This window comes from Lichtheimia ornata, assembly GCF_029851405.1.
Source record: "Lichtheimia ornata isolate CBS 291.66 chromosome Unknown scaffold00037, whole genome shotgun sequence".
Lineage (NCBI taxonomy): Eukaryota > Fungi > Mucoromycota > Mucoromycetes > Mucorales > Lichtheimiaceae > Lichtheimia > Lichtheimia ornata.
In genome coordinates this window covers 1-19,754 of record NW_026695357.1, presented here as the reverse complement: position 1 = coordinate 19,754, position 19,754 = coordinate 1, and the positions used below count along the sequence as shown (strand labels likewise).

General features: G+C 41.9%; 2 protein-coding genes across 2 annotated transcripts; one reads left to right on the top strand and one right to left on the bottom strand.

The window, feature by feature from the left end:
• Positions 1–740: 740 nt before the first annotated feature.
• On the top strand, positions 741–1,076 carry O0I10_007520 (uncharacterized protein; the record flags this gene model as incomplete). Its single annotated transcript, XM_058487536.1, has 1 exon — positions 741–1,076. The coding sequence occupies one exon, from the start codon at positions 741–743 to the stop codon at positions 1,074–1,076; it is 336 nt and encodes a 111-aa protein (XP_058341587.1).
• A 338-nt stretch (positions 1,077–1,414) lies between these two features.
• On the bottom strand, positions 1,415–1,963 carry O0I10_007519 (uncharacterized protein; the record flags this gene model as incomplete). The annotated part of the gene is made up of 2 exons (XM_058487535.1): positions 1,415–1,818; positions 1,903–1,963. 2 exons carry the CDS (start codon positions 1,961–1,963, stop codon positions 1,415–1,417), a joined length of 465 nt encoding a protein of 154 aa, XP_058341586.1.
• Between the last annotated feature and the right edge of the window lie 17,791 nt (positions 1,964–19,754).

The following is a 19,754-nucleotide window of genomic DNA, read 5'->3' as shown; positions in this document are numbered from 1 at the left end:
AGTCTATGCACACATAGGTACAAGGTAGCAGTAGTATTTGATCTCAGCCAATCACAGTCATTTTATATACAACACAGGGGCTATTGAATAAACATCGACCTTCTTTTCTTGTTGAGCCTCATGTCTTACTGACGTACACGTTATCAGTCATCGAATATCACAAATAAAACAAAAGCTTTAGCCTGAGCAAAATCATCGGAACAACCTCGACATCTATATCTAATGCAATTTGTCCCAAGAAATGCTCGCGTACTCGAAAGTAAGGATGCTCTTTAGGCTGAATGCATACCCATTGCGACACCAGGACCGCTATATAAAACAAGCAGTACGAATCACCATGTCATTGGTATGTCTTGTCAAGGATACAAGGAAACTGTGATGGTTGTTATGCAACAAGGCAAGGCTGATTCAGAGAGCAGGCTCAGGTCAAGGAACAAGAAAGAATAGCAAAGACTAAACTAAGAATGTTAGATCAATTGTATAAGGATATCCTAGGAGCAATATGTGATACATGTCTCTAATAATGATCGTAGTACTTGATCCAAGAATGAAACTTGAGGTATATGATAAAATTGGCGGATTTACTGAGGGAAACAAGCAGACATACAAGGATTTCTGTGAAAAGGAATACCTTGAATACCGTGCACTTGCAAATGAAAGCGCATTGGACTACGATCAAGGCAGTAACGCAAGTGAAGGCGCTATGGATGAGGAAGATACCGAAATAGGCGATCATCATCATGTCTTTCGCGCATCCAAACAAATCGCCTGATAAGGAATCAGGCACCCGGCCTATTTCACAGCGTCCCTCATATGCAGCAGCCACGCGTGCACCTTCTTCGATTCGTGAATCATTGAAGACACCCAAGGACCGTAAATTAGCAACTCATTCCAATGTGTGGAAAGTAGGTGGTTCTCCTGCCTCATGTCCCAGTTTATTTTTCGACTTCACTTCTCGTCCTGAAAGTCGCTCTTCTTTGCTACGTTTTGTCAACACCAGTATCCCTAAAAACGTTGGAGCATGTCTTCACTCTGATCACTCACGACGCATCGTTGAACTTTTCATCCCTGTATGAAAAGACTACCTCCTTGCCGATGTCAGCTGCCAGGGGTGTTACCTTCCCTGACGGACAACGTATTGTGGAGAGCTAGTCCGGAGGACTAGCTCAAACCTGACACATGAATGCTGTGATCTAAATCTCCGCATTTATTGAGCGAATACAGCTGTCTAAATTGAATACAATAATAAATGGAAAAGTCTATCTAATGAAGCTCTTTGATCTCTGAGCGAGCGGGAGAAAAATGAAAAAAGGGTGGCGTGGGTTGGGTGATTTATGTGTCAGGTTTGAGCAAGTCCATCGGTTGTCAAACCTGACACATGAATGCAGCTCCAGAGAAAAACCGTGAACCAGGATCAAGCCGAAGGAGAGGAAGAGGAACAAGGTAACACTGAAGATGTGATATCCGAAGAGATATGACGAGAACGCCGATAATGATTATCAAACATCATGGAGGAAGCCCAATTGCCGTGAGTAATAACATCATCAAGAGGAACGCCACGAAGTAGAGCCAAATCCGAAGCCACAGAACGAATAGTAGGTTGTCGTGAAGAAGATGATGAAGTAATGGAATGTGACACCACCTTCCGTAACCAACGAGAGATGGTATCACAAGAAGCCGCCACACTAGCATGAGTGGTACTGATAAACAAGGCACCAGGAGGACGATTCACCGCACCAGGATGATCCCGAAGAGCCTCAAAGGCTGTCACTGGACGCCACCAAAGTGTCGCCAAAAGTGTCATCAAAGTGTCGCCATCTGTTTACCAAGGCTCGAATTGCACGCTCATGTATTCCATTAGCTTTCGTATCCGCGCCTATAAATGAATAGCTTTTTACATACATTGCAATGATGATGATGGTCCAATGATTTTTTCAACAGCTTCTGGAAGCTCTTCAGTCATGTTTGGGAGTTAGGACATTGTCAAGAGCGTTCTGGACATCAGGTATATCACCAGCGACGCAGGTCATCTCATTTCCTCCCTTGTGGCAATTTCGCCTTCGTGCTCATATAAATTGGTTTGGTCATCTTCGATTTCAGCAATCAATTCGAGTAATGGTTTGACAGGAAACCACCTTGTTCCATGTTCTTTCGTTTTTGTTTTTTCAGTCAGTTGTTTTGGGACTGTGCCCAGGGAATAAGGCGTCATTTGCATCGGCTATCGGGTGCTCTAATAGCTTTGTTGCCTTTTTTTTAAGATCGTCTCTTCTTCGAGGCTTGGTCACACATGGGTGATCTGCCTCATGAGTAGAAGTTCCTTGATGTCACGATGCCACCTAGTGCAATTTGAAGAAGAGGAAGAGCTGATGGTACTGGTTCTGATCTTTCATTTTTCCTTGCCATCCTATAGAGAGTATGGTGGAAAGTCTCAACTGCATTTGACGTCCTCAGACGAGGTTTTCTCAGAGCGGGTTTCATTACCGAGCACTTGGCTGCAGCCACTATTTGATCCATAATTTAGTTGCAGGGAATTGCATTGTCATAGATAATTGGTTGTTGAAGACTTGCTCTGAGGTTGTCGCGCAGATCTTGTATACCAAACGAAGGAAAAATTCGCGTTGTAATATAGGTATGGCATTGTCGTTGCTACTGACTTGTCGCACGGATTGCATCCAGTGCATATAGCGACCTTTAAGATACATTAACTCATCGTCTCTGCCTACGTAGGTGCTATCAGCAGTAAGAAATCGATTGATTTTTGCCTGTGAGAAGTCAATGATGAGTCCGAAGAGGTTGTCCTTGTTAACGAAATTCAGCCTGCAAGCGGTGAACATGAACAAACATTACTGCTGCAGCTGCCATGTTGTCGCTGCTTTCATGATTTCATGGAAAATAATAACATGCTTGGCAATTTCTGGTAGATAGATGACTAACGAGCAAATATCCCTGACAGCTTTGTAAGTAATATCGGTGACGACGGGGTACCGGCGGAAATTGACAAAAACCTCAATCGTTGGGGATTTGAATGATATATAAGTGCTGCTCAATCAAGTTTACAAAAGTAAGGAAGTATGGATACTGAATTGGATCTTGCTGAATGCTTCAATTGGATCATTTACAGAAATTGGTTGGCCAATTCTTTCCTTAACCTTACGCACCTCGTATGCTAATCTCTCATGGTTGGTTATGATAGGATCGGTGGTGTAAGCTGGTTCGACGACTCGTCGGGTTTGCTGATCGATCCCAATGCTTGCAGCCTTTGGATGAATTATTGGATGTTGCGTGCCAAATTCATGAATTCATCCTTTCGCTAGGCTTCTGATAAACGCTTACGCCCATAGATCATGTCAGAAGGCTTTCCTTGAAGTCGCATGTCGCATCCTTTTGATGTGAACTTGCATGTTTTGCAGCCATGCTATAGACGTTTTTCATTGACAGATGGCTTCACTTCAGGACGCAGGACTCAGTTCAGGCATTTTAATTTGCATGTTTCTATGCAAACATTGTAGCGGCAACAAACTCAGGAATGAACATGAATGAAAGGATACCAGGGTTGAATGCAGGTTGCCGTCGTGGTTGTTGTCTGTGGCGAGTGAGCCTCCTGCTGACACTATCACAGCGCTCGTTTGTTTGCCACCACATACCTACTTGGCTTGAGATGTATGTGTGTATGTGTGTGTGTGCGTGTGTATGATAAAACGTATAGCAAACAAAGTCTGTGAGATTGCTGTTTACTCTGAAAGTGTGTGTCTGGTAAAAGAGACGTGTCTATCGATCTAACTCTGAGTACTATAACTAGGCGGATGCTAAAGAGCAAAGCTTTTCTACCAATAACAAGCTATATCGTAAGTGCGTAACGGGCTGGGTTGTATATGATGATCCACGCTTGGGCATCATTGTATGCTTATGTGCTTGTCTTTTGTATATACAATGATAAAGATGATGATTTATGATTTATGAATACATGGTGTGTACCTTAACCGATCCATATACACGACATGGCTTCTTTTTACATCACTCCTTCTTATATCAACGACAATTGTAGCAGCTGTCATTAGCTTCGTCATCTGCTGGCTGTCTTGACCCTTGCTATTTATTGAACGCAGGCTTGGCTTGCATATTTCTTTATACATACAGCATGCAATATTCGTCAAGCGCGTGCTTTGGTGATCGATGTACTGGGTGAACAAAGTAAAGTGGTTGGTAGATGCGACAATGATGGATGGAAGGGATATATTACAACAGAAAAGGATGACGTTTTTGCTTGTCAAGGTAAATGACTTAGATGATGCAGGATAGCATTGCTTGATGCAAGACAACAAGGTGCACCATTTTTACCATGATGATGGAGCGGATCGATTATTATTCACATGAATGGACTACAGGACTTGGAGGATAGCATTGTTTCATGCAAGACAAGAAGATGAGTCACTTTATCATGGTGATGGAGAGGATCGCTTCTTTCTTCAAAGGAATCGACGGCACGACTTGGATGTTCGAAGATAACAAGGTGAGTCAAATTGTCACGATGATGGAGGTGAGACGATCATTTTCAACGAATAAATGAAGAAGGATGTCCTTGCTTATTTCTAGACAACATGTTGAGTGATTTTACAATGATGGTGGTGGCTCTCGATCAAGCGGATGGGAGCAATGCACTCGTTTATATTGTATGGTAAGATGGCTATTTTTTTTATTGAGTCTCTTCTTTACACTTTGGGCTAGAGGAATGTTGTTGGTCGCTTTGATTGGTACGTTTTGCTTGTAGCTTTACCAGGCACACGTGTTATTGGGCCCCTTTGTTTATAATGGTCAATTGGCAGCTGCTCTATTTCTGATGGATAGGCATGGTGGTAGACTCTTGGATGGTCATGAGAAGTGGATATACAATGCCAGCAGCTGGTTCACGTGGATTTTGTTATACACCCATCTTCCACCATCACGGTTCTTTTTGGGATAAGGACATGGAATGGATCATGGTATTGGCAGTGAATATACAACAACAGCAGAATCACCTGGTACACGGTACGTGTGGATTTATTATACAACAACCATCTTGCACCATCGCTTATTGGGATAACAAGAAGGAAGGTTCAAAAGGATTGGCATTGGGTTTACAAGATACCTCAATGTTGAATCAAATGGCAGCATCATCAAGGAGCAAGGACAAGCGTATGGTTTTACTATACACCCATCTTACACGGTCTCTTGTTGGGATCTCGACAATAATGGATCAAAGGGATTGGCAGTGTAAGGTACATAGTCAGAATATATTGTCTCTTTGGTGGTTATTGTAGCCGGCGATTGAAGCAGTCTTTTGTTGTATAACAAGGTCACGTTGATATGACATGAGCAGGCACCAATGTTGCTTTACGATGTAAAATCATCATACCTCGCTCAAATTGAATCTATGCGCCATTTGCAATGCACCACTATCGTAGCCAGCAATGAACACAGCCTTTTGCTGTATATCAAATATCAATGCGACGATGATATGGTAGAAGCAGGCAATAATGTTGCTTTACAATGCAAAATCCTTATAACCTGCTCAAATCGGATCTATTCGCCATTCGCAATGCATCACAATGTAGCTCGCAATCAACGCAGCATTTTGGCTATCTAACAGGGTCACGTTAACGTGGAAGTAGCAGGCAATAACGCTACTTTTCATTGTAAAATCGTCATACTTCACCCAAGTCAGATCTATTCGCCATTCATAATGCATCACATTGTAGCCAGCAATTCAAGCAGTCTTTTGCTGTATAGCAAGGTCTCGATGATATGACAGTGGGAGGCAGTAACGTTACTTTTCAATGAAAAAACATCATACCTCGCTCAAATTGGATCTATTCGCCATTTGCAATGCACCACGTTGTAGCCAGTAATCACCCCAGCGTTTTGGTGTATAACAAGGTCACGATGATGCGACAGTGGGAGGAAACAGCGTTACTTTTCAATGCAAAACCATCATACCTCGCTCAAATCAGATCTATACGCCATTCGCAATGCAGTACATTGTGGCCCGCAATTCGAGCAGCCGTTTGCTGAATACCAAGGTGACGTTGATATGGCAGCAGCAGGTAACAACGTTACTTTTCAATGAAAAAACATCATACCTCACTCAAATTGGATCTATTCGCCATTCGCAATGCACCATCATCGTAGCCAGCAATTCAAGCAGTCTTTTGGCGTATACCACGCTCATGTTGATATGGCAATAGCAGACGCCAATGTTGCATAACAATGTAAAGCATCATACCTCCCTCAAATTGGATGCATTCGCCATTCGCAATGAACCACGTAGTAGCCCGCCATTCAAGCAGTCTTTTGCTATATACCAAGATCATGTTCATATGGCAGTAGTGGGCAATAATGCTACTTTACAATATAAAATCTACATACCTCGCTCAAATCGGATCTATTCACCTTTCACCATTCGCAATGCACCATCATTGTAGCCAGCAATCTGAGCAGCCTTTTGGCGTATAGCAAGGCCACGTTGATATGACAGTAGCAGGCAACCATGTTACTTTTCGTTGTAAAATCATCTTACTTCGCTCAAGTCCGTTCTTTTCGCCATTCGCAATGCACCACGTTGTAGCCCGCAATTCAAACAATCTTTTGGCTATCTACCAAGGACCCGATGAAATGGCAGTAGCAGACACCAATGATGTTTTTCAATGAAAAATCATCCTATATCGCTCAAATCGGATCTATTCGCCATTTGCAATGCACCACGTAGTAGCCCGCAATTCAACGCAGTCGTTTGGCGTATAACAACGTCACGTTGATATGGTAGTAGCAGAAACCAATGTTACTTTTGAATGAAAAAACGTCATACCTCGCGCAAATTGGATCTACTCGCCATTCGTAATGCAACACATTGTAGCCTACAATCAACGCAGTCTTTTGCTGTATAACAAGGTCACGATGATATGGCGGTGGAAGGCAAGAACGTTACTTTTCAATGAAAAAAGATCATACGTGGCTCAAATCAGATCTATTCGCCATTCGCAATGGATCACATTGAAGCCCGCAGCCAAAACAGCCTTTTGCTGTATACCAAAATCACGTTGATATGGCAGTAGCAGGCACAAATGTTCCTTTTCGTTTTCAAATCATCCTACTTCGCTCAAATCGGACCTATTCACCATTCGCAATGCACCACGTTGTAGCCAGCAATCAAGACAATATGGCGGTAGCAGGCGCCATGCTGCTCTCATTGTAAAATCATGATACTTCGCTCAAATGAGATCTATTCACCTTTCCCAATGCACCACGTTGTAGCCACCAATGAATGTAGCTTTTGCTGTATAGCAAGGTAACGACGATATGGCAGTGCCAGGCAATAACTCTACTTTTTAATGTAAAATCGTCATACTTCGCCCAAATCAGATCTATTCGCCGTTCGCGATGCATCATATTGTAGCCCGCAATTCAAGCAGTCTTTTGCTATATCACAACATCTTGAAGATATGGCAATAGCAGGCATTAACATTGTTTTACAACGTAAAATCATCCTACCTTGCTCAAATTGGCCATATTCGTCATTCGCAATGCATCATATTGTAGCCAGCAATCAACATTTGTATTTCGCGCATGCCAAAGTCACGTTGATATGGTACCAGCAGGCACCCGAGTTGCTTTACAATGTAAAATTATCATACCTTGCACAAATCGGATCTATACGCCATTCTCAATCCATCACCTGGTCTCCAGCAATCTAAGCAGCCTTTTGCTGTATACCAATGCCATGACGATATGGCAGTAGCGGTCACCAATGTTGCTTTACAATTCAAAAACATCATAACTTGCTCAAATTGGATCTAGTCACCATGCACGATGGATCCCATTGTAGCTAGCAATCAACGCGGTCTTTTGCATTATAACAAAACCACGATGATATGGTAGAAGCAGCTAATAACGTTGCTTTACAATGAAAAATCATCATAACTTCGTGAAACTTGCTCCCAAGGTGCAGTTGGCCAAGCCGAGCACATTGCTCTACTCAAATTGGATCTATTCGCGATATATTCGCGATTTGCGATGCATCACACTGTGGCACGCAATTCAAGCAGTATTTTGCTGTATACCACGATCACGTTGATATGACAATAGCAGGCACCAATGTTGCTTTAGAATGTAAAATCATCATACCTCGCTCAAATTGTATCTATTCGCCATTCGCAATGCTTCACATTGTAGCTCGCAACCAACGCAGCCTCTCGGCGTATAACAAGGCCAGGATGATATGCCAACAGCAAGCACCAATGTTGCTTTTCAATGCAAAATCCTCATACCTCGCTCAAATTGGACCTATTCACCATTCGCAATGCACCACGTTGTAGCCAGCAATCAACGCAGCTTTTTGCTACTCAATATGGTCTCGCCGATATGGAAGTAGCAGACAATTGTGTTAATTTTCAATGTAAAACCATCGGTCTTCGCTCAGATCAGATCTATTCGCCATTACCAGTGTACCACGTTGTAACCCCTAATCAACGCAGCCTTTGGCTATATAACAACGTCTCGACAATATGGCAGTAGCAGGCAACCATGCTACTCTCCATTGTAAAATCATGATACTTCGTTCAAATGAGATCTATTCACCTTTCCCAATGCACCACGTTGTAGCCACCAATGAATGTAGCTTTCTGCTGTATAGCAAGGTAACTACGATATGGCAGTACCAGGCAATAACTCTACTTTTTAATGTAAAATCATCATGCTTCGCCCAAATCAGATCTATTCGCCATTCGCGATGCATCACATTGTAGCCGCTAATCAACGCAGGCTTTTGGCTGTCTAACAAGGTCACGTTAATATGGAAGTAGCAGGCAATGACGTTACTTTTCATTGTAAAATCGTCATACTTCGCCCAAAAAGGATCGATTCACTTTTCACAATGAATCACGTTGTAGCCCCGAACCAACAAAACTTTCCGCTATATAGCAAGGTCACGTTGATATGGCAGTAGCAGACAGTAACGTTACTTTTCATTGTAAGAACTTCATACGTCGCTCAAATTGGATCTATTCGCCATTCGCAATGCACCACGTTGTAGCCCCCAATTCAACACAGTCTTTTGCTGTATAACAAGGTCACGTTGATATGGCAGTAGCAGGCACCAATGATGCTTTTCAATGAAAAATCATCATACTTCGTTCAAGTCCGTTCTTTTCGCCATTCGCAATGCACCGCGTTGTAGCCCGCAATTCAACGCAGTCGTTTGGCTATCTACCAAATTCCCGTTGATATGGCAGTAGCAGGCACCAATGATGCTTTTCAATGAAAAATCATCATACGTCGCTCAAATTGGATTTATTCGCCATTCTCAATGTAGCCCGCAATTCAATCAGACTTTTGCTGTATACCAAGGTCGCGATGATATGGCAGAAGAAGGCAATAACGTTGCTTTTCAATGCAAAGTCACCATTCCATGCTCCAATGGTATCTATTCGCCATTCTAAATCCATCACATTGTAGCCAGCAATCCAAGCAGACTTTTGCAGTATACTAATATCGCGATGATATGGAAACAGCAGGCACCAACGTTGCTTTACAATGTAAAATCATCATACCTCGCTCAAATCGGATCTATTCGTCATTCGCAATGCACCACCATCGTAGCCAGCAGTCAATGCAGTCTTTTGCTGTATACCAAGATCACGTTGATATGGCAGAAGCAGGCAATAACGTTGCTTTACAATGCAAAATCATCATACTCGCTCAAATCGAATCTATTCGCCATTTGCAATGTACCACAATGTAGCCCCCAATCAACGCAGGCTTTTGGCTGTCTAACAAGGTCACGTTAATATGGAAGTAGCAGGCAATAACGTTACTTTTCATTGTAAAATCGTCATACTTCGCCCAAATCAGATCTATTCGCCATTCGTAATGCATCACATTGTAGCCCGCAATTCAAGCAGTCTTTTGCTGTATACCACGGTCTCGGGGATATGGAAGTAGCAAGCAATAACGTTACTTTTCAATGAAAAACCATCATACCTCGATCAAATCGGATCTATTCGCGATTCGCGATGCATCACATGGTAGCCCCCAGTCAATGCAACCTTTTGGCTCTATAACACGATGTCGATGATATGGCAGTAGCAGCCAAGCATGGTACTTTACAATGCTAAAACATCATACTTCGCTCAAATCGGATCTATTCGCCATTCGCAATGCACCACCATCGTAGCCAGCAATCAACACAGTCTTTTGGCGTATAGCAAGGTCACGTTGATATGACAACAGCAGGCACTAGAGTTGCTTTACAATGGAAAAATCATCCTAACTCGCTCAAATAGCATCTATTCGTCATTCGCTATTTCCATATCAACGGGACCTTGCCATACGCCAAACGACTGCTTGAAATGTAGGCCACAATGTGATTCATTGTGAACGGCAAATAGATCTTATTTGAGCGAGGTATGATGATTTTACATCGTAAAGCATCATTGGTGCCTGCTATTGTCATATCATCGAGACAATGTTATAAACCTAAAGGCTGCGTGGATTGCAGGCTATAATATGATGCATTGCGAATGGCGAATAGAACCAATTTGAGCAAGGTATGATGATTTTCCGTTGTAAAGCAACGTTATTGCCTGCTTCTGCCATATGAACGTGACCTTGTTATACGCCGAAAGACTGGCTGAATTGCGGGATACAATGCGGTGCATCGCCAATGGCGAATAGATCCAATTTGACCGAGGTATGTAGATTTTGCATTGTAAAGCAACATTCATGCCTGCTATTGCCATATCAACGTGATCATGGTATACAGCTAACGACTGCTTGAATCCCGTGCCACAGTGTCATGCATCGCAAATGGCGAATAGATGCAATTGGAGCAAGGTATGATGTTTTTCCATTGTAAAACAACATTGGTGCCTCTCACTGTCACAACATCGTCGCCTTGTTATACGTCAAAAGCCTGCATGAATTGCGAGCTACATTGTGATGCATCGCGAATGGCGAAGAGATCCAATTTGAGCTAGGTATGATGATTTAACATTGTAAAGCGACATTCGTGCCTGCTACTGCCATATCAACGTGACCTTGGAATACAGCAAAAGACTGCGTTGAAAGCGGGCTACAACGTGGTGCATTGCTAATGGCGAATAGATACAATTTGATCAATGTATGATGATTTTACCATGAAAAATGACGTTATTGTCTGCTACTGCAATATCTACGTACTCTTGTTATACCCCAAAATACTGCGATGATTCGGGGCTACAATGTGGTACATTGCGAATGGTAAATAGATCTGATTTGAGCGAAGTAAGATGATTTTACTATGAAAAGTAATATGGTTGCCTGCTACTGCCCTATCAACGTGATCTTGGTATATATAGCAGAAAGCTGCGTTGATTGGGGGCTACAACGTGGTGCATTGCGAATGTTGAACACATCCGATTTGAGCGAAGTAGAATGATTTGGCAACGAAAAGGAAGATTTGTGCCTGCTACTGCTATATGAAAGTGACCTTGTTATACAGCAAAAGGCTGCTTGAATTGCGTGCTACTACGTGGTTCATTGCGAATGGCGAATGGATCCGAATTCAGCGAAGAATGATGGTTCTACATTGTAAAGTAACATTATTGCCCACTACTGCCATATCAACGTGATCTTGTTATAGAGCAGAAAGCTGCGTTGATTGCTGGTTACGATGATGGTGCATTGCGAATGGCGAATACATCTGATTTGAGTGTGGTATGATGTTTTTGCATTGAAAAGCAACACTGGCGCCTGCTGTTACCATATCATCGTGACATTGGTATACGCCAAAGGCTGCGTTGATTGTTGGCCACGATGAATGTGCATTGCTAATGGCGAATAGAGCTGATTTGAGCGAGGTATGATGATTTTGCATTGTAAAGCAACGTTATTGCCTGCTTCTGCCATATCATCGTGGCCTTGGTATACAGCAAAAGACCGCGTTGATTGCTGGCTACAATGCGATGCATCGCGATAGGGAATAGATCCAATTTGAGCGAGGTATGTCATTCTAACATTGTAAAGCAACGTTGTTACCTGCTGCTGCCATATCAACGTCACCTTGTTATTCAGCAAACAGCTTCTCGAATTGCAGGCCACAATGTACTGCATTGCGAATGGCGTATAGATCTGATTTGAGCGAGGTATGATGATTTTGCATTGGAAGTAACGCTGTTGCCTCCCACTGTCGTATCATCGTGACCTTGTTATACACCAAAACGCTGGAGTGATTGCTGGCTACAACGTGGTGCATTGCAAATGGCGAATAGACTCAATTTGAGCGAGGTATGATGTTTTTTCATTGAAAAGTAACGTTATTGCCTCCCACTGTCATATCAGTGAGACCATGCTATACAGCAAAAGACTGCTTGAATTGCTGGCTACAATGTGATGCATTACGAATGGCGAATAGATCTGATTTGGATGAAGTATGACGATTTTACAATGAAGAGTAGCGTTATTGCCTGCTACTTCCATTATTAACATGACCCTGTTAGATAGCCAAAATGCTGCGTTGATTAGGGGTTACAACGTGATACATTGGTAATGGCGAATAGATCTGATTTGAACGAAGTACGATGGTTTTACATTGAAAAGTAACGTTCTTGCCTTCCACCGCCATATCATCGTGACCTTGTTATACAGCAAAAGATTGCGTTGATTGTAGGCTACAATGTGTTGCATTGCGAATGGCGAGTAGATCCAATTTGCGCGAGGTATCACGTTTTTTCATTCATTCAAAAGTAATACTGTTGCCTGCTACAGCCATATCAACGTGACCTTGTTATACGTCAAACGAGTGCTTGAATTGCCAGCTACATTGTGATGCATTGCAAAAGGCTGCATTGATTGCTGGCTACACGTGGTGTATTGCGAATGGCGAAAGGCGAATAGATCCAATTTGAGCAAGTTATGATGATTTTGCATTGTAAAGCAACTCTGGTGCCTGCTATTACCATATCGTCGAGACCTTGGTATACAGCATCAGTGGATATACAAGGCACCGCAATCAAATGGCAGTATGATTGAGGATCGAGCACACGCGAATGAATTTATTTTAGAGCCGCCACTTTAACAGCACTATGATGCGACCACATGCCTCTGATTGGGATTACGACAAGGATGGACCAATAGATTTTGATTACAAATGGCTGTATCATTGAGTATACGCATATGGGTTTATTATACGCCCATTTCCACTATCACATATACATGACTCTTTTTGGGATAAGGGCAAAAATGGATCATTGACATTGGCAGATATACAAACGGCAGGAAAATTAGATACACGTGCATGGATTTATGGTGCGGTCACCTCAATAGCGCTTGGAGATATCTACCATGGTTACATCGACGTACCCTTCGTTGGCAAGAGCGAGGGGATGGATCAAACGAAATGCAAGGGACATACAAATGGAAGCATCATCAGCTACATGCGTATGGATTTATCATACACTCAGCTTCCACCATCACGAGTACATGTCTGTTTTTGGGTTCGCGACAAAGATGGATAAAGGATTGGTAGGGAATACAACAACAGCAGCATCACCGAGTTCATGCGTATAGATCTATCATGCACCCGTCTCTTATTGAGATAACGACAAGGATGGATCATTGGAATTGGCAAAGGACATACGAATGGCAGCATCATCATGTACATGCATGTGGATATACTATACACGCATATTCCACCATCATGACCACATGGCTCTTTTTGGGTTAAGAACAATGATGGATCAAAGGGATTGGCAGGGACCGTGAATATACAGCAACAGCAGCATTACCGAGTTCATGCGTATGAATTTATCATACACCCACCTCGCATAATCTCTTACTGGGATAACGACAAGGAAGGATCAAAAGGTTTTGGAGTTGGATACACAAAGCAGTGTCATCATCATGTTCGTGTGTATGGATTTAATTTATCCAGCCATCTAACGAGCACTTGGAGACATCTATCATCATTGCTTTCATATATCATTCGTTGGCAAGAGCGAGAGAATGGATCGATGGATTGGCAGTGAATATACAAATGGCAGCATCACCTGGTACACACGATTGCATTTATTATGCACACATGTCTACAGCACTTGGAGACATCCATCGTCATCATGTTGACATATCCTTCCTTGGCAAGAGCGAGAGGATGGATCAAAGAGATTGACAAAGGTATACAAATGGCAGCAACATCCAACACATGCGTATGCTATTATTATGCATATCTACATCTCGCACCATCACGTCCACATGGCTCTTTTTTGGATAAAGACAAGGATGGCTCATTGGTATTAGAAGATGGCAGTGTATATACCGCAACAGCAGCATCACCTGGTACACTGGTAGGGATTATTATACACCAACCCATTTTGCACCATCTCGTCTTGGGATGACGATAACAATAAGGAAGGATCCAAGGGATTGGCAGTGGATATTCAAGGCACCACAACCAAATGGCAGCATCATCGAGTACTGTTGTATCAAGCAAGGAATAAAGGTAGACAATAAGTCAGTGATACGAAGATAATGATTGTATTTAAGATATGCTCGATACATGCGTATTTATATTCTATGGAGTGAAACTAGCTGAGATGAGACGACGGTAGACGCACCATTCATGGTGCGGTATTAGATCTGTTAGGCTGTAGGTAATAATGCTAGAGGTTCAGGATGTGTGTGAGGTATCGGTGTTCCTGATGCCAAGTGGCAACCGATGAATGTGAGATATCATTTGTTCAAGTCTAAGACACACATGTTGGATCTTTATTGGGTATGATGGATAGCCTGAATACAACAAGTACACGCGTTTGGATTCATTGTAGTTGTACATCCATCTTTCACCATCACCTATACATGGCTCTTTTTAGGATAAGGAAAAGGATGGATCGTTCATATTGTTATTGGATATACAAGCTGTACCACAATCAAATGGCAGCATTCAGCATGTACATGGCTACATGGGTGTGGATTTATTATGCATCATCTCTTATTGGCGTGCATTTTGGATGACAAACCTTGGAATCAGGAATCACACATGCACTTCAACAACTACAAGCGCTCATAGTACGCCATCGCTTCGTCATTCGCTACAAATGTCAATTGCAGCAGCTGACATTAGCTTCGTCATCTGCTGGTTGTTTTGACCCTTGCTATTTATTGGACACAGAATTGACCTGCAGCTTTCTTTACACAAGCAGCATGCAGCATACATCAAACGCATTCTTTGGTTGTAGATGTAGGGATAAACAAGGTAAAGTGTTTGGCAGGCGCTACGATGATGGGTGAAAAGGGTATACTACCAAGAAAGGAATGGCGATTTTATTTGTCAAGGTAAATGACTCGGAACTCGGACCTATGACGATAAATGAATCAGCATTCAACCATGGACATGAACATCTGTAGCCCATTCCATACATGATTTTACTACTTTAGGGGTATGATCGGGGGATAGATGGACATCAGACTTGGATTATCAGGTAAACTCAATAGTACTTTCTATGCATAGGATGATGCATTTATTACATAGCTGGTACTGGAGGAGCATCCACCATCGTGATACACGTAATGCTGAGGCTGGGAAAGGGCAGTAAAATGTGGACATGTCATAATACATGTTTCCTTTCCTTCATCACAGCGAACATGCTATGATAGCTGCCTGTAATCGGCGTAATAGTGACTTTGCTCATCTGCTAGTAGTTGAGAGATGGTTTTCGATTATGGATCACGTGATATTATCATGACGTCAGGTATCATCATTGCATGTTTTTAAACGAAACGCCTAAGATTTCATAGCAATCGCATCTCATTTGAATGTGATTCATTCATTGGATAGAGGGGACATAACACAACAACGTTTATTACTATAGCAAGTGAGACTGAGAATGGAAAAGGGTAGTAAAATGTAGGCATATTATAAGACATGCTTTAATCATTGCAATGAAAACATCATCATTGTTGCATGCAATCGATGCATAGATGGATTTCTAATATTGCTAGCGATCAAAGCAACTCCCATCATTGATACATGGCGTGAAAATGGAGGCAGAAAAGAGGAGGCATCAAAGCAGGACTAAAGGGATCCTAGTAGTAGTTAGGATGAAGTTAGCCCTAGCCTAGACATAACGAACATTAAGTTCTTTATATCTCGGTCATTTTTTTTTCAGTCATTTTTTTTCGGTCATTTTTGTTGTCAGTCTCGGTCATTCTTCGGTCATTTGGTGTTCGGTCATTTTTTCAAATTCCGATATACAATACGTTCGGTGGGTAAACCGTTCTGGACGTTTTCCCAAAATTGCGTCCCCAGAATCTATGAGGAGGAGGTGATCGTCGACGTATCTGCGAGCAGCATATGCGACGGCATACCTAGGCTTTACTAAACCTTAGGTTGTAAGTATCCTAAGCTCTAGAAGTTGACTAGATAGGCTAAGGTTTATTTAAAGACCAGGTTTACTAAGAGTAAGAAGTAGCTATCCAAAGATGCTGGTTGTAAGTATCCTAAGCTTTAGAAGTTGATTATATAGGTTATAGGCTGAGATTTGTTTAAAGGCCAGGTTTACCAAGAGTAAGAAGTAGCTATCTAGAGATGCTGGTTGTAAGTATCCTAAGCTGTAGAAGTTGACTAGATAAGCTAAGTTTTGTTTCAAGCCCAGGTTTACCAAGAGCAAGAAGTAGCTATCCAGAGATGCTGGTTGTAAGTATCCTTATAGAAGTTGACTAGATAAGCTCAGATCTATTCGAAGCCTAGGTTGACCAATGCTTTAATCGAACCTCGCCTGCAAGTATCCTAAGTTCTAGAAGTTTACTAGATAAGCTAAGATTTCTTTTTGGCTAGATTTTCCAAGAGTCGAAGTTGCTATGCTGAGATGCTTGGTTATAAGTCTTGTAAGCTCTAGATGTTTTATATATAAGCTAAGTTTCGTTCTTGGGCAAGGTTAACCAAGTACCAAGGCTTTAATCGAACCTCAAGTTGCGAGTATCCTAAGTTCTAGAGGTTTACTACATAAGCTAAGATTTGTTTAAGGGCTAGGTTTACCAAGGCGTTAATGAAACCTCAAGTTGTAGGTATTCTAAGCTCTAGAAGTTTATAAGATACTCTAAGATCTTTTGAAAGCTTAGGTTTACCAATAGTAGAAGTAAGCAAGTACCTATGTAGAGATGCTGGTTGTAAGTATCCTAAGCTCTAGAGATTCACTAGTAAGCTAAGATTTGGTTCACACCCAGGTTTACCAAGACTAGAAGTACCTATGAAGAGATGCTTAGTTGTAAGTATCCTAAGCTTGAGACATTCACTAGTAGGCTAAGATTTGGTTCAAGCCCAGGCTTACCAAGAATAGAAGTCGCTATGCAGAGATGCTTGATCTACTATCTAAGGCCTATTCAAACTAGCCCGAAGTTTCTGCACTTGGTTGTAAGTACCTAAGCTCTAGAAATTCACTAGATAAGGTAACATTTCTCTTTGGGCTAGACTTACCAAGGCCTTAAGTGAACCTCAAGTTGCAAGTATCCTAAGTTCAAGAAGTTTACTAGATAGGCTAAAATTTGTTCAAAGGCAAGGTTTACCAATGGTAGAAGTAGCTGTGCAGAGATGCTTAGTTGCAAGTATCCTAAGTTCTGGAAGATTACTAGATAAGCTAAGATCTGTTCAAAGCATAGGTTTACTAAGGCATTAACCTTTAAGTGAAGCTCAGATTGCAAGTATCCTAAGCTCTGGAAATCTTACAAGATGAGCTAAGATTTGTTAAATTGAAAGCCTAGGTTTACAAAAGTAGAGGTATCTATACAGAGATGCTTGGCTGTAAGTATCCTAATGTCTACAAGATTACTAGGTAAGCCATGATTTGCTTAAAGGCTAGGTTTACCAAAGGTAGAACTAGCTAGGCAGGGATGCTTGGTTGTAACTTGCAAGTATCCCAAGCTCTAGAATATTATTAGATAAGCTAAGATTTGTTTAAAGGCAAGGTTTACCAAGAGCAGGAGTAGCGATGCAAAGATGCTTGATCTACTTTATCTAAGGTCTACTCAAGCCAGCCTCAAGTTACTATGCTTGGTTGTGAGTATGCTAATCTCTATAAGTTTACTATGTACACCAGCATTTATTTAAAGGCTAGGTTTGCCAAGGCTTAGCTGAACCTCAAGTTGCAAGTATGCTGAAATCTTGAAGTTAGATAACAGGTTTACCAAGGTGTTAATTTTTAACTGGACCTCAAGTTGTAAGCATGCCATTGTCTAGAAGTTACTAGGTAAGATGAGATCTGTTTACAGGCTAGGTTTACTAAGAGTAGAAGTAGCTATGTAATGATGGCTGTTTTACTATCTAAGGCCTATTGATGCATAGGATTGAAGTTGTCCTGCTTAGTTGTGTTATCCTTGAGCTAGAGGTTTACTAGATAAGCTAAGATTGTTTAAAGCCCAGGTTTACCAAGAGTAGAGAAGGAAGAAAAGAGATGCTTGGCTCACTACACAAGGCCTATTTCTAGCAGCTCAGCACATGCTGCTAAGTGTAGTAGCTGAAGTTATGCCTTGAAAAGTAAATATTGTGTTGAGATGCAGGCTCACTTTATTGCTTATATGGTTGATAAAGGGTTTGGCATTGGTGCCAGTTTCTCATGATCTAATTAAGGTTACAGTTTTAGCATTGCCTAAGCTATGATGTAACCTAAGCCAATGGCTTACATACCAGGTTATGGTTTAGCATTGGTTAAGGATGATGTAACCTAAGCCAATGGTTTATATACCAAAGGGGCTTATGGTTAGCATTGGTTAAGCCATGATCTAATCTATGGCAATGGTTTACATAGCAAGCTTCATTCAGGGATGCAGTGGCATAGTTTCCTGAGAGTTGATTCCTCTGATGGAGGTACGATTGTTGCAGTACTTACTGCCATGGCGATGATTGTTAAAGAGGAGGTAGCCTTGAGGCATATGGTGATGCTTGTAGGTGATGCTTGTAGGTGATGAGGATGATGTTGATGATGGTCAATAGGATTGGTGCACCCATTGAGAGGTGATGTTTGAGTAGCTCTGGCTACTTGGGCATTAGGCTAAGCAGTAGTTTGATACAGGGGTGCCGATTTCGGATAAGCCTTTTGTTTCGTAGAGGTGGGGGACATGTGAATTTTATGATTATGTTTCATTGTTAGGCCTTAGGATGATTTTCTATGGTAAGGTCTTAATGATTAACATCTAGGGACCACTTAGGTGATTGGGTAAGGGTTTTAAGGCTCTGGACTGATTGGATGAAGATGTTAGCTAGGATGATATCATCCTCAGGGCCTTAAGGCTCTTTGTAAGGCGGTTGGCCCTTGAGTAGGGCTTTGGATGAAGATCAAGGTTAGGATGATGATTATCCTAAGGGCTTTAAGGCTCCTGTCTGGAAGATTGGCTCTTTGGATGAAGATCAAGGGTAGGATGATGATTATCCTAAGGCGTTTAAGGTGATCGTCTGATGCTCCTCTCAGGAAGATTGGGTCAAGATGAAACATCAAGGCTAGGATGATGATTATCCTAAGATGTTCAAGGTATTTCGATAAGACCCCCCTCGTTTGGGAAGGATTGGGATCAGGGTGGGATCAGGGGGTGGAAGTTTTGTTGGAGTTGATATTTTTGACTTTGGCCAATGGTAAAAGAGTTCCAGGCAGGTAAGTGATTTTGGGTGGGGTTAGGATAAGTGCTAGATGTTGGATTGACTAACATTGACTAAGGGCCTAGGATAATCATCAAGGGCAGTGACCTAGGTAGGAGTTTCTATT